At 41.7% G+C, this 15,706-nt stretch overlaps 1 protein-coding gene across 1 annotated transcript; it reads right to left on the reverse strand.

Annotated features, from left to right (window-relative positions):
• Window positions 1–12,297: 12,297 nt before the first annotated feature.
• On the reverse strand, window positions 12,298–14,289 carry LOC126490660 (endogenous retrovirus group K member 5 Gag polyprotein-like). Its single transcript, XM_050125733.1, has 2 exons — window positions 14,071–14,289; window positions 12,298–14,019 (listed from the first exon to the last, which is right to left on the reverse strand). The coding sequence occupies exons 1-2, from the start codon at window positions 14,263–14,265 to the stop codon at window positions 12,373–12,375; spliced, it is 1,842 nt and encodes a 613-aa protein (XP_049981690.1). The 5' UTR covers window positions 14,266–14,289; the 3' UTR covers window positions 12,298–12,372.
• Window positions 14,290–15,706: the final 1,417 nt, after the last annotated feature.

The following is a 15,706-nucleotide window of genomic DNA, read 5'->3' on the forward strand; positions in this document are numbered from 1 at the left end:
TACCCAGGTCCCAGAAGGAGCCATAGCTAATTCTTGCTTGAGGATTTCTCCAGAGGATCAAGTGAGTTCTTCAGGTTAATGGATTAGCAGGAAATGTAGGGTGGCAAAGGAAAGATAGTGCCAGCAGGTATAGGACTTTCATGATGGAGGTTGATGGCTAAGTTTGAGCTTGCGTGGGTTATCTTGACATTTGACTCTTCAGTTTGAGGGGCCTTTTTTTCTGAGATGAATCTGTGGGGTCCTGTATCTCTAGGTCTGCCAGCCTGGCATGGGTGTGATGAATCCATGTGGTAGTGCCATCTACCTTTAGGGCCATTGGAGTTGTCAGGATCACGGTATATGATCCTTTCCAATGCAACTCAACGGTCTCCCTCTAATGTCTCTACAAAGACCCAATCTCCTGGACAAAACTGGTGTGGTAAGGGTGGCAGAGCTGTCTCATAAAAGGCCCTCAGTTGAAACCATATGTCCTTATGCATGAGAGCCACAGCCTTGAAATGATGTCCTCAAGTAGCCTTTTGGTGATCATCTGAGCAGTTTTATGTCTGACTGGAAAAGCCTCTGACCATCCAGAGAATGAATCTATAAATACTAATAGATATTTGTAACTGTATTTGCCAGGTGTTACCTCAGTGAAGTCTATCTCCCAATGGGAACCAGGTTTTCTGCCTCTTAGTCTGGTTCCAGGATTTGTAGGTTGATTGTCTGCATTGGTGAGTTGGAAGGCCAGACATTTTTCAGCTATTTGTTCAATCTTGTGCAGAAGGTCAAAGATTTTTAAATGAGGCTTCCTGATTATGTCTTCTGTTTTTCGGGTACCAAGATGGGTAGAGCGGTGAATGTAATGAATGAGAGCTTCTGCCAGCTTCCCTGGGAAGATGAGTCTTCCATTTCCAGTCATCCACCAATTTTCTGGCTTTAGGGGTTACCATGTTCTCAGCAAGTTCTGTATCATACCTAAGTTGGCAGGAGTATAGGCTGGATCCTCCAGGAGGTTAGGTGGTCCTGGGTCTGGTAGCATCAGGGCCAGGACAGTCATCTGCTCTGTGGCTTCCTTTGCCATCCAATTTGCCCTCTGGTTCCCTCTAGCTGTTGGGGTATCAGCTCTTTGATGAGCAGGATGGTGGATAACAGCCAATTTGGTTGGCAGCCATAATATTGCCAACAGGTCTATAATCTCCTGTTTGTTTATAATAGTCTTTCCTTCAGCAGAAAAGAGCCCACACTCCTGATAGATGCCTCCATGGACATGGGCTGTGGTACACATTCAACCTCTTTCCTTTTGCATCTTCAGTACTTTAGTCAAGGCCATCAGTTCATGCCCAGATGTGAGGGCTGTTGCCCACAGTGTCCTCTTGTGTCAACACAGCCCTGACCCTGTGTACCTTTTGTCATCACATATAAAGCTGCCTCCAGCTGTGTACCAGGTATTCTCAGCATCCAGGAAGGGCTGATCTTCTTGGACCCTGGAGTCCAATTACCGAGGAGGAGTCACCCCAAGAGACCATTCTCACACCGCAGTTAGTGTAAAAGCATGAGGATTTTAATTAATTCTGTCGTGACAGGGTCTTTCAGCATTCGAGAAGCCAGAAAGACTCTGAATAGCTGGAACAGCCTACTTTTAAAGCAAAAAGCCACATAAACAAGGGGGGAAAGCTCGGGGGTTGTTCTTCAACTATTATGATTGGCTTATTCAAAAGGCTACTGGCAATGATTGGTCTGAGCCAGGGCAGGAGAGTGGTTGCCAGATCAGGCGGGATAAGAGGGAACATCTGTGGATTACTTTGACCCCTTCCCAGGGACTGAATCAAAACATCAGGAACTGAGCCATCACCTAAGGGTTATCTTACCCCTATTCCAATAACTGAGTTCTATTTGGAGAACATACACAAGGACTCAGGGAGATGGAAAGTTCCCAACATTTCAGTATGTGCATGTATAGTTGTTAGGTCCTTGGTTTCCAGGGGAGGGTAGAGCACTACTGCCGAGAGGCCTCAGAGTTGTCAGAAGTGGCTTCAGAGTTATTTTAGAGTTTTACAGTCTTGTAGGTCTTCTCTCAGTCCATGTACCTGGCTCAGGATTCCTGCACAGTCATGTAGAGTGGGACATCCAGTTCCAGATCAGAGATCGGGAATGCAGGATCTAAGGCTATACTCACAAAAAAGCATATGTGAGGTGGGTTAAGGAGGAGATTTTGATAGTGAGTCATGTGAGTATTACTCAGCCATCAGTCAGGCAGCTGTTTGAGCACCCCTTCAATGGCATGAAGGATGGTGATAAGGAGCTCTTGACCTGAAGTCAACTCATCAGTATCTTTAACTAATAGGGCAGTGGCTACAATGATCCTTAGGCATGGGGACCACCCTGCTGTCACCAAATTGAGATTGTTTGAGAGTTTGACCACTGGCCTATTCCAAGGTCCTAGATTTTGAGTGAGAACCCCTTGCTATGCCTTTATTTCATCTACATACAGATGAAAGGATTTGGTGATATCTGGCAATCCCAGTGTGAGCACTGAGAGAAGGGCCCTTTTATTTTATTGAAGTCCTTGACTTCAGCCTCTGTCCATTGAAAAGGCTGGCTCTCTTTTGTTGCCTCATACAGTGGTTTAGCCAGCTCAGTGAAGATCAGAATCCAGAGACGACAGAAGCCAGCTCACCCAAGGAATTCTCTAACCTCCGTCCTGGAAGTAGGGTTGGATATTTTAAACACAGTCTCTTTATGGGCTTCAACATATGGGCTTCCCAATGTTGTCCTCCCTTGACTACATATCCCAGACAAGTCACTTTAGTTTGGCAGATTTGGGCCCTTTTAACTGATGCCCGGTATCCCAGGGTTCCCAAGGCAGTAAGCAAATCACTAGTGTTTACCTTGTAATCTTCTTCAGTGTCAACTGCTATCAAGAGGTCATCCACATACTGCAGAAAAGTGACCTGTGGGTGTGTCCTCCAGAATTCCCTGAGGTCCTCATGCAAGGCTTTGCCAAAGATAGTTGGGGAGTTTTTGAACTCTTGGGGGAGCCTGGTCAAAGTCAGTTGTACATTGTATCATGGCATTCAAAGACAAACAAGGACTGGCTCTCTGGGGCTAAAGGCAGGCTGAAAAAAAGCATCTTTGAGATCTAATACTGTATACCAGGCCTGCATGGAGGGGAAGTGAGCTCAAAAGAGTGTATGAATTTGGCATGGTGGGGCACATGTCCATAACCCTGAGGTTGACCTCTTTAAAGTACTATATGAAGTTATAATCATTTGAGTTTGCCCTTTAACAGGGAGCAACAGGGTATTCCAGGTTGGCCTGCCAGGGAACAGAATTCCTAGTTTCATGAGGCACCTGATGTGAGGGGTGATTCCCACCTTTGTCTCCCAGGACATGGGGTATTGTTGGACCTGGATGAGAGTAGCATCAGGCTTCAGCTCAACAAGCACTGAGGCCTGATGTTTCACCAAGCTCACTCCTCCCATCTCTGCAAATGCCTCTGGGAATTGGGCTAGCCATGTGGCCATGTCCTGAGGGACAAGTGGCAGTTCGTGGTATAGCTTATATTCATCTTCAAGCTGGAGGGTGAGGGTTTGGACCAGCTGTTTTATCTTTATTAAATGTGATCTTAGCTCCAACTTTAGTGAGTAGATCTCTTCCTAATAAAGGGTAGGGGCAGTTAGGTATGACCAGGAATGAGTGGGATACCCAGCCTGAACCAAGATAAACTGTTCTTTGGGTAGTCCACGATATTGGCTCATACCTGTGGCTCCCTGCATCCAAGGTTTTTTGTTGTTGTTGTTTATTTGTTTGTTTTTTTTAGAGAGGTTCCCTTGGGGTTTGGTCAATACTAAATGTTGAGTTCCGGAATCTACCACAAAATCTGTAAGTTTCCCCTCCACTTTGAGTGTATCCCTGGGCTCGGGGAGGAGGCCCAAACCTTGTGTTCCCTAGTCACTGTGGTTGCCAGATTCTGCAACAAGCACATGGCAGGAGTTGCATCCCGAGTCATAGTCTTTATGTTTGGACTTTTAGGCCAGTGTCCCATTTCCTTGTGATAAGCACATTGATCTTCCTGCAGCCTGGAGCACTCCCTCACATGGGGGTCCTTACCTTGGCCTCTGGTTGGGAGTTTCATTGGCACTTCTTTTCATCTGGATCTCCTGTGGTTGCTACTAGGAAAATTCTTGCCATATTTTGAGTCTGCTTTGCATTCTCTTTAACAATGGCCCACATCCATTTATCCTCTGGGATTTCTCAGTTGTTGTACATACCCTGAACTACTGCTAACAGCTCCTGGATGCTCTTATCTTCAATCCCATCTATCTTCTGTAACTTGTGCCTAATGTCAAGCATGACCTGATTATTAAACAGCTGACCTATTCTCCTCGGTCTCAGGATCTATAGGGGAATATGCCCTAAAGGCCTCCATAATCCATTCTAAGAAGGCCAATGAACTCTGTCTTTTCTCATAGTACATTACTGACTTTGGCCAAATTGGTGGACTGATGAGAAGCCACACAGAGAACTCTCATCAGAACCCAGTGGTAGACCTGGAGCCTCTCCTTACCTTCTGTCGAGTTGAAATTTCAGTTAGGACAGGTCAGCGGGAAGACTTGGTCTGTTATGGCAGGGATGACAGTCAAGTTTCCATCAGGTCTTGGGACCAACTTTCAGGTCTCTGTCAGAATTCTCTCTCTTCCATAATAAATAGTACCTGTAACAACTGACTGTAATCTTCCCAGGTGGGTTGATGGGTGAATATATCAGAATCTAAAAGGTTAATAAAGGCCTTCAGATTGTCTGAGAAACTGGGGTTTTGGTTTTTCCAGTTAGAGAGATGACTAGTGGCAAAGGGCCAATACTGTGTCTGTTTATGGCCCTCATCATCCTGGGGGAAGAGCAGCAGAGTCAGCCAACTGGGGTAATTCTTGTTGTGCCCACCCTCTGGTAAAAGCTGGGCTTCTCAAATTACTTGAGCCTCTCTGGGCCCCCTTCCTGGCCACTTGATCATTTAGGGGAGGTAGTCGACAAGGGAAGGTGAGAAAAGGAGTTCATCCTCTGTACCCCCTGCAGCACAGGAGCAGAGGGCTTAGGGTCCTCTCACCTTTATCTTCCCATAAAGCGAAGATGATAAGCCCTGTGGAGATAAAGGGTTTTAACTAAGGGGGTTGCTACAAGGTCCTCCCAATCAATTATGTAAGGAATCTGGTATGGGCATCCAGGTTTGCCAAAAATCAGGTCTTTTGTCCTTGAAATGATATATGAGTCAAAGGTTCCCTCTATTAGACAACTAGTTTCAAATGCTGGCCATTCAGTCTTGCAAAAGATGATAAGTTTACCCTATTTAGTTTCCAAATTTTTTTTTCTTTGCCCTATTTGTAAAGTCCTGAAAATGTTCCAGAATCAAAGTTAGGGGAGTAAAAGCATTCTTAGTCTTTTCCACATCATCAGTGTCAGTCTAAGTCAGGACAAAAACACAACACACACAGGACAATGAACAGATAAATAGTTCTCCTGGTGCCACGGAGGCAGAATTGAAACTGAGATGCTGGGAGCACAACCTGCAGGTCTATCTATCAAACTGAAACTGAGACTGAGACACTGGGAACATCCCACACATCTATCTACAGAAAGCAGAAAGATACACTTTTATACAGAAGGGTCCTGGGACACAGATACAGAAGAGCCCTGGGAATGTCTCCCCAGGTAGGTACCTATGATCACCACCTGCGATCTTCACAAACATCCACATAGACTTTCATTTTCTGGGCCTACTTACAGAAAGAAATGACACAGAAAGACATGAGACATGAAATAAAACAGGAAATTTACAGGCTCGTTGAAGGGTGTATGGGTGGTAGTCCTGGTGGGCTTGGGGGATCCAGGACAAGTCCCCAAATGTTATGTCCAGGTCCACAAAGTCCCCCAGAAACCAATAAGGAGACCGAGTCCCATATGTAAAAGCAATGCGACTTTATTCTTACACAAGTTTGAAAATTCATACTCCCAATTTGTCCAATGTCTTGGAATGATCTAAGACCCCCAAGCTCAGTTAGGGATGAGATGAGGGATTTCTAAGGTTCAGGACTCCTTATTGGCTAACATTTGTCTAGGGGTATCCTGCTAAAAAGCGCTGGGTATGTGCTGGCAGGTGATCCTATCTATAATTGTTGGAACATTAGGAATTTCCATTGGATGGTTTGTTTCTGTTTGGTGCCTGGGTAGTCTGTTTGCAGTCTTTCTTGGAATCAGGAATTTCCTTCGGGCAAACTACTGAGACTCAGGCCTCTATTGAGCTTGTCATGGCTGGGTCCTACAATAATCACTTTATTTAAATTAAAAACTTTTTCTTGGGAGGCTGAATAAGGAAGATTGCTACAAATTCAAAGCTAGCCTGGGCTACAAATTGAAGCCCTTTCTCAAAAAAAGTCTTTATGATATAAATCAATGTGAAAATAACATGTTTCCAACCACAGTCTATAGATATGTTTCTGTATCATTTTGATAAGGCAAAACCTCACAGACTGGAAGGTAAGAGAAATCAGAAGATGATTACTTGCTTGTAGGTGGTGTAGGAGGTCCTTCTGTTTATGTGTTGCTTTCATGGGTTAATAAATAAAGGAACTGCCTTGGCCTTTTGATAGGGCAGAACTTAGATAGCCTGGGAAAACAAAACTGAATGCTGAAAGAAAGAGTCAGAGAAGCCATGGATCCTCTCCCTGAGATGGAATCCATTTAGAATCTCCAGTAAGCCACTGCCACATAGCGATACACAGGTTAATGGAGATGGGTTAAACTAATATGTGGAGTTAGCCAATAAAACGTTAGAGCTAATGGCCAAGCAGTGTTTTAATTAATACAGTTTCTGTGTGGTTATTTTGAGTGTAAGCTAGTCAGGTGGCCAAGACAAACAAGCAGGCCCGCTTTCTACAACATGTAGGTAGTTGAACTCTTAAGTAGCCGAGACAATGAAATATAGAGCTCATATATGGCAGAGTCAGGATACCATAGAATTTCTAAATATTGAAAAAACAGGCACTTTATACAAATAACTTACTTCCTTATCAAATTAACCATTTAACAAGAAGCAGCCACAGTAATCTGTTTAACAATTAACATGCCACGGCAATTTCACACTCAGCAGTGCCTTGTGTTCATAATTTCAATGTTAGATATGAGTGAATATGATTAAATGCAGCCTGTGTTTTCCAAGGAGAGTTGTGATAGATTTTGATGAACTCATTAGAGGCTAAAACTGCACAGATCTTTCCAAATGCTGGTATTTAGCTGCCTTTGGCTCATTAATTAATTTAAAGTTTATGAAATTATCAGAGCTTTTGATTCAAGGACACCCACTACTTTTATTATTGGATAATTGAAGCGGCGGCTTAGATTAATGTAGACAATTGGATAGGTATTAGCACAACTTTAATGAAAACAAGACTCACGAAACCAAGGTTCCAGCGAAGTACCAGAAGCAGGAAGGGAAGCATGGCTTCTGTGCAACCAATTTATCAGTAAACATTTGCCCGAGGCGAGCCCACCCCCAATGGGCGGGCTTATCCCTACATCTCCCCCTTTTTGTCTAAATAAGACAGAACTAAACCAAATACAACTATAAACAATAATAACAAATAATAAATATAACAAACAATATTGAGAACAAAAGTTTTACCAGACATTCTATCTCAAGGAGTCTAAATAATGTAAAGAGTAATTACAATTATATAATCTTCAACTTCATCAAAGATCTGAGAAGGGAATAAATATTACTTAACAAATGGGAGATATCCAAAATGTGCCATAAATGACAGAGACAACAGACTACCTGGGCAATCACCCAAAGTCTCGTTCACAATGTTGAGTCAATCAACTTTGGCTAAGGCCTAGCATAACTGACATACCATTAACAAATGCAAGGAATTTTCTTAGAATTATCCTACCCTGTCTTGGCAAGATAAGAAAATCCTGTTTCATATCTTTGTCAGTAGATGAGGTATGGGCTTTTCTTAACCCAAAGGCCAATTCTGCCAAGAAGACAAACTCCCAGTGGAGTGTCTTTGGTGCTCAACGTTCTCTCGGGAGTAGAGTGGTGTCGCCAGGAGTAATTGTGTCTCGGCACAGAATTCTAGGTTAGCTTAAAGGCCATTTTCTACAGCTCTTTAAAGAGGCTGAAGATTATACTATCTATACTAAATATAATCTCTATGTATCTAGAATACCTTATTAACCTAAAAATAAACATGAACAACATAAAATTCTCAATACCTATCTAACTTGAAGACAAAAAAAAATAAACAACTGTGCAATACATGAAGACAATGATCTTCATCTGTAAACAATGTCATTACATATCAAATGTAAACAATGTTATTACATAAATAGTATCAGAGGTAGAAATGTACATTGTGATATGGTAGATGTATCAATACAATATAAGTATACTCTTATACAAAAATAGAGGTAGGAACACTCACATTCAATATTCAATATGTCAATATACAGGAAACAGTACCAATACAATTTTCTAAAAACAGTAACTCACAAATACCAATCATCCCATCAAACCAGTTAACCCCCCTTTTTTTTTTTTTTAACATACCCCTAACTCCATAAAACATCTCCCCATCCCCTCAACCCCAAACCAACCACTAAAAGATGTCCCTAACCCTGAGGGCAAACTCTGTTGGGGGAGGGGACGCCGTCCTCTAAGATTGCTTCAAGCTGACATGGGGGCGATGTTCTCCTTAGGGGCTCCTGTGAAAGCAAATGATGGTAAAATTCCCAAATTAACCTTTGGCCTAAGAAAATTATAACTAGTCCCTGAGCGCTTTGAGAAGGTCCGGCCAGAGTGTCGTCAAAAAATGTGCACCATTCGAAATTGTCTTGTGCAGTTGGTACCAAAAAAAATTATTAGCACGTAGAAAAGAAAAAAAAAAAAAAAAAAATATATTCAATATATTCATGACGTCATAAAAACCAGGTTGAGTTGATGTTGTGGGGCCCCATCTTCATCCTGGAAACTTCAAAAATTACTGTAGGAAAATTTGTTGCTTGTTATGGGAAATTTAGACACTAACAACAAGGACATATACTGACATATAAAGAAAGACACAGATACGAGGAAAAGCAAAAACAAAAAACAAAAAACATATATACATAAATATATAAAAAATCAATACTTACGGTATGTATATAATGTTAGTTGATCCTTAGTAGGTCGTAACTATTATCCATCCATCAGTAATTAAATATTCAGGGTCCCTTAAAGTCTTTGAAGATCAATATTTTCCTGTGGAGATAAGAAAAGAACCCTGCCCCCAACCTATCTGTATTCCTTACCATCAGTATGCTCGCCAACCTTGTGAAAGAATTGTTATTTATCTTTTCCAAATGGCTTTTCTTCTTCATACCGAACCTTTATTAGTTTTGTCGGTATCCACAATTGTTCCTCACCTGTGGAGATAAGAGCAAAACCCCTTCCCCAACGCAGCACATCTCCTGGTTTCCATTGTGAGGTCAGCACATCCTTGAAATAAACTGGTTGATTTAGTTCAGTAGACTTTTCCATTATCCAATGTCTTTCTGCAGCCGTTGTCCCCTTCTCATTAGCGTTAAGAAAATTCAAGGTTAACAAAGCATTATGTAACCTATTTCTGGGGGTGTTTTCCACCCCTTTCTGTTTATTCAACATATCTTTTATAGTTCGATTTGATCTTTCTATGACTGCTTGACCTGTAGGATTGTATGGTATACCTGTAACATGCTTGATATTGTAATAGTCAAAAAACCGTTTCATTTTCCTAGAGGCATAAGCAGGACCATTGTCCGTCTTTATTTGTGTAGGTATACCCATGATAGCCATGACTTCTAATAAATGAGTGATTACTGAATCAGCTTTTTCTGAACTTAAAGCAGTTGCCCACTGAAAGCCTGAATAAGTGTCAATGGTGTGGTGAACATACTTCAATTTGCCAAATTCTGCAAAGTGGAACACATCCATCTGCCAGATTTCATTCCTATGGGTGCCCTTTGGATTAGCCCCTGCTGGCAGTGGCGTTTGGTTATAGAAAGAGCAAGTAGGGCATTTCTTTACAATCTCCTTAGCCTGTTGCCATGTAATAGAAAACTCTTTCTTCAAACCCTTGCTATTAACATGATGTTTTTTATGAAATTCAGAGGCTTGTAGCACACTACCAATCAATAACTGATCAATGTCTGCATTACCTTGTGCTAGAGGACCTGGCAGACCCGTATGGGATCGGATGTGTGTTATGTACATAGGGCAGAGCCTGTTCCTGATCAAATCTTGAACCTGGATAAACAATGAGGTTAGTTCTGTATCATCAGGTATAAATTCAGCAGTTTCAATATGTAAAATAACTCTTTCTGCGTATTGCGAATCAGTAACTATATTAATAGGTTCTCTAAAATCCCTTAGCACCATAAGAATGGCATATAATTCTGCCTTCTGGACAGAATCATAAGGACTTTGTTCCACCTTACCCAAGTCTTCCGATTTGTAACCTGCCTTCCCTGTTTTATTGGCATCAGTATAGAATGTACGGGCTCCAGTTATTGGAGCATCACGGACGATTCGAGGAAGGATCCATGAAGTTCTCTTTATGAAGTTAAGCCTCTTGCTTTTTGGATAATTGTTATTAATATCTCCCAAAAAACTAGCACAAGCTCTTTGCCATGGTTCATTATCTTCCCATAATTTCTTTAGTTCATCAGCAGTGAAAGGCACTATAATTTCTGCTGGGTCTATGCCTGCTAATTGACGAAGTCTCAGCTTTCCTTTTATAATTAACTCGGCGACTTTTTCCACATAAGTTTTCAGTTTTTTACTTGGTTTATGTGGTAAAAAGATCCATTCCAAGATAATATCATCTCTCTGCATTAAAATTCCTGTAGGAGAAATTTTGGATGGTAATATGACGAGAATACAATCGAGCTCTGGATTCACCCTGTCCACATGTGCCTGTTGTAATTTTTCCTCAATCATCGTCAGTTCCTTTTCTGCTTCAGCTGTTAATTCTCTGGGACTGTTTAAATCTTTATCACCTTCCAAGGTTTTGTTCAGATGAATTATTAGATCAGGTGTTATCCCAATAGTTGGTCGTAGACTGGAAATGTCTCCTAACAGTCTTTGAAAGTCATTAAGAGTCCGTAAGCGATCTCTCCTAATTTGTGCCTTTTGTGTCTTAATTTTTTGCAAACCTATTTTATAACCTAAATAATTAACAGAATCTCCCTTCTGTATCTTCTCAGGAGCAATTTGCAATCCCCATTTAGGTAAAAGTATCTTTATTTCTTCAAACAGTCTGTTCAAGGTATCCATGTTTGAATCGGATAACAAGATGTCGTCCATGTAGTGGAATATTATAGATTCAGGAAACTTCTTGCGTACTATTTGCAATGGTTGGTTCACAAAATATTGGCACAAGGAGGGGCTATTTAACATACCCTGGGGGAGGACGGCCCAGTGGTATCTCTTGGAAGGTTGAGAATTGTTGTAAGTAGGCACCGTGAAGGCAAATTTTTCTCTATCTTCTTTTTGTAAAGGTATGGTGAAAAAACAATCCTTTAAATCAATAACTATAAGAGGCCATCCTTTTGGTAATAAAGAGGGCAAAGGGATTCCAGATTGCAGAGGACCCATAGGTTGAATAACTTTGTTGATAGCTCTGAGATCTGTCACCATTCTCCATTTACCTGATTTTTTCTTAACCACAAATACAGGAGAATTCCAAGGACTGGTAGATTCCTCTATATGTCCAGCATCTAATTGCTCTTGTACCAGCTGTTCTAAAGCCTGTAACTTTTCCTCAGCTAGAGGCCATTGTTTTGTCCATATTGGTTTCTCAGTCAACCATTTTAGAGGCAATGCTGTTGGTATCTCTGAAGGAGTTTCAATTGTTTGTTCTTGTACGGCCCGAATGGCCGGTTTTCTCCGTTTGTAATATCTTTTAATATTATTCTCAGAAATATAGGCTCTAGAATTAGCAGGAATGTTAATTTGGGTATTCCATTGTTGTAATAGGTCACGACCCCATAAATTCATTGCAATACTGGCTACATATGGCCTTAATTTCCCTATTTGTCCCTCAGGCCCTATACATTCAACCCATCTCGTGCTCTGTCTTACTCGAGATAGGGTTCCAATTCCCAGGAACTGAACATTTACATTCTGAAGAGGCCAATATGGATGCCAAGATTCTGGGGTAATGATACTTACATCAGCACCTGTGTCCAGCAGGCCAGTAATAAAAATGCCATTTACACACACTTTCAGCTTAGGTCTTTGATCATTTATAGAAGTTTGCCAAAACACACGTAACTCATCTTTCTGCTCATTATCGTTTGTAACAGTAGGCATGAGGTTTCCTAATTGTCCTGACGAGGCACGTTCTCTGCAGAAACTGGAAATGACTGGACCATGTTTGCCATGGGGGCCTGTGAGGCCCCCCCTCTCACGTTTCCCGTCTGTATCAGGTTTCCTTGTCTATCTCTTGTAGATCTACACTCATTCGTCCAATGTCTACCCTTTCCACATCTTCTACATAAACCTGAAGGCTGAGTCCTTCTATTTCTGTTATTTCTAGAAGACGCATTATTATTGTTTCTGAAGGTCCGTTGTTTACAATTCCTTCTCATATGACCCATTTTGCCACAATTAAAACATTTGGTATTCTGATGTCTCCTTTTACCATTGGAAATTGCTTCCTCTACCCATGCTTCAGTGCCATAATCAAATGTATCAACATCCAGTGTATGCAAGACCCATTCTTCCAAGGGTGCTGATCTGAACCTTAAAGGCCCCAAAATCTTTTTGCATTCCACATTTGCATTTTCATAAGCCAAAGACTCAATCATTATACGTCTTGTGTCAGGGTCAGGTATCCCTATTTGTACAGCCTTAGTAAGTCTTTGTAAAAAATCACTAAAGGGTTCTCTCTGACCTTGTTTAATCGTAACAAATGATTCCATTCTCTGTCCTGGGTCTTGTACCCTGTCCCAAGCCCTTAAGGCTGCTGTAGTGCATATGGAGAGTATGCTTTCATCCAAATTAGCTTGTTCCTGAGGATCGGAAAAGAGTCCTTCACCTAGAATTTTATCTAGGGAGATGTCACTTCCCTTCGCCTTTTCTTGCTGTTCTAAAAGTCTAGCCTCTTGCCTGAATAAGCATTTCCATCTTAAATGCGTCCCACTCTCAAGGACTGCAGAGGTCATCTGGGTCCAGTCTAAAGGCGTTGGTCTGCTCATTATGGCCCAAGATTTTAGCATCTCTTTAACAAAAGAGGAGTGCATCCCGAAAGCCGTGACAGCCTGTTTAATTTCTTTGAGATCATTTATACGGACAGGCTCCCATGTATCTTCCTTAAGGATCCTAGGGTTTTTGGAACCAATCACCTTCTCTGTCGTTATTACTGGAAAGGCAGGTAGAGGTGTAGATAGAGATTTGTGGAAATTGTCCCGGAGGGATTTACCCACAGATGTAGTTAAAACTTTCCTTTCTACCGTTTGTTCTTCCTCATCAGAATCAGAATTTAGAAATTCCTCAATCTTTTCAATTCTATTCACCATTGCCTTCTGCAATGTCTGTATCTCCTGTCCAGAATTATGTTCCAAAGCCCTCATTGAGGATTCTAAAGTATGAAGTTTGTCCGTTAGAGATAAGTTCTCATCTTTGGACATGATTTTTATGGCATAAACCGTGCCTTCTTGTATTGACAATCTTTCCACCACTCTGTCATAAGCTTTAGACAAAAGTTGATTTTCCCATTCAACCGATTTAATTCTCTGAGATAATGTTTCAGTCCCTTCAGAAAGTGACTGATGAAATTTACGATTTAAATCAGCTGTTCCTTCTTCCATAATAATAAATTTCTCCTTAATATCAGCCTGAACCTTTTCTAAGTTTTTTTCAGTCACCATTGTCTTGTTAAACAAAGTTCTGTTCTCTTCCTGTAGAACTTTAAACTGATTCATGAGAAGATCATTGTCATGCTTAATCGTTTGTAGATGTTCAACCTCTGCCTTAAGAATCCTGGATTCATCTCCAATAGTTTTTAGATGTTCAACCTCTGCCTTAAGAATCCTGGATTCATCTCCAATAGTTTTTAGATGTTCAACCTCTGCCTTAAGAATCCTGGATTCGTCTCTTAAAGACTCTATCAGACTTTTGTTGTCAAACCACTTAATACCAAGGAAAACTACTAATCCCAGAAGGATCCATAGATGTGGGGTGCTAGACACCTCTTGTAGGATCTCCCACATGGCACACTCAAAAAGACTGTTAAAATTCTGAATGGTAATATTCTCAGACATTTTTATTTATAAAAGGAAAATTTTTTTTTACCTGTAATGACTGGTCCCTGCCAGAGGTGGCGAAAGAGTCCACTTGAGTGAAGAGTCTCCACTTGGAGAGCCGGTCTGAAACAACTCAAAACCAAAATTTATTCAAAGTGACCCCTTCCTCTGTGGCGGTTTGTGTTATAAAACCGCAAATATTTAAGCTTCCGTGTTCAGCTCCAAACGTCAAGGCAGAGAGGGAGGGGCTAACTCCTCTGGCACTGTGAGAGGAACAAAGCGCTGGCTACAGGCAGCTTGGGACCCGTAGCAGCTGCCTCAGGGCTGCCCCAGCCGGGCCTAGGGCGAGTGGGCGGGCGAGTGAGTGGGCCAGCGCTGCGGCAACCGCAACCGCCCAGGACCTGCTGTGGGCTCAGCGGGCTAAAGGGCGGGGGCAAATGTGCCCGAACGTTGGCGCGCCAAAATGAAGCCGCGGCTTAGATTAATGTAGACAATTGGGTAGGTATTAGCACAACTTTAATGAAAACAAGACTCACGAAACCAAGGTTCCAGCGAAGTACCAGAAGCAGGAAGGGAAGTGCTGTTTCTGCACACCCAAGTTATCAGAGAACATTTGCCCGAGGCGAGCCCGCCCCCAATGGGCGGGCTTATCCCTACAGATAATGTTTGCATGAGAGTATAAAATTATGCCATCCAAAGAGATTTAGCATAATATAAAACTATAGTGATTAAATATCTGGAAAGAAAAAAAATGGGAGGGGGAGGGGAATTCTTTTAATGCATAATGAACTAAACCTCTCCAAACACTTGCTACCAAGATGAATAAAGAAAAAAAAATGTAGGCAAGAAGCCAAAAGTCAAGAGGACATTCTTAAAATGGCAAACTAAACATAGGCAGATAATGCAAGGGGAACCTGGTGATATTCAGAAATAGCCACATTCTGAATATTTAAGGGAATTTCAAATTGATAGGAATTTCCCAAGGTCTGTCCTTCTTTGAAAATCTGCTCCTTGGAGTCTTCTTTTTAAAACCTTATGACCAGAAATGAAAACACAGACACTGAGATCTTAACACTTTCAACTTTACAGGAGCTGTAATCATCTCAGTGTCAAACCTATGAACATACTATAGAAGTGTTCATGGAGAAGTTTAACCAAATCCATGCTAAATGTGGGGTGCACAATCCATTGGCTGGAGTCCTGGACTGAGTAGAGGGGAGAAAGTGATCTGGGACCCAGCAATAATGTCTCTCTGCTTCCTGGCTGCAATGCGGTATGAGCAGCTGTCTCATTCTCCTGCTCTCACGCTTTCATCACACTCCACTGTGAACCAAAATAAGCAGTTCTGTCTTAGTTAGGGTTTCTACTGCTGTGAAAACACCATAACCACGGCAACTCTTATAAAGGA

This window comes from Alexandromys fortis, unplaced genomic scaffold (genome assembly GCF_014885135.2).
Source record: "Alexandromys fortis isolate MF-2015 unplaced genomic scaffold, M_Fortis_MF-2015_v1.1 scaffold_184, whole genome shotgun sequence".
Lineage (NCBI taxonomy): Eukaryota > Metazoa > Chordata > Mammalia > Rodentia > Cricetidae > Alexandromys > Alexandromys fortis.

Bases quoted from the DNA above. Each gene is read 5' to 3' on its own strand.
- LOC126490660 (XM_050125733.1), bottom strand. From the start codon at position 14,265: ATGTGGGAGATCCTACAAGAGGTGTCTAGCACCCCACATCTATGGATC. The intron at 14,020-14,070 runs GTTGAACATCTA...CTTAAGGCAGAG, and splicing joins CCAGGATTCTTAAGGCAGAG to GTTGAACATCTACAAACGAT.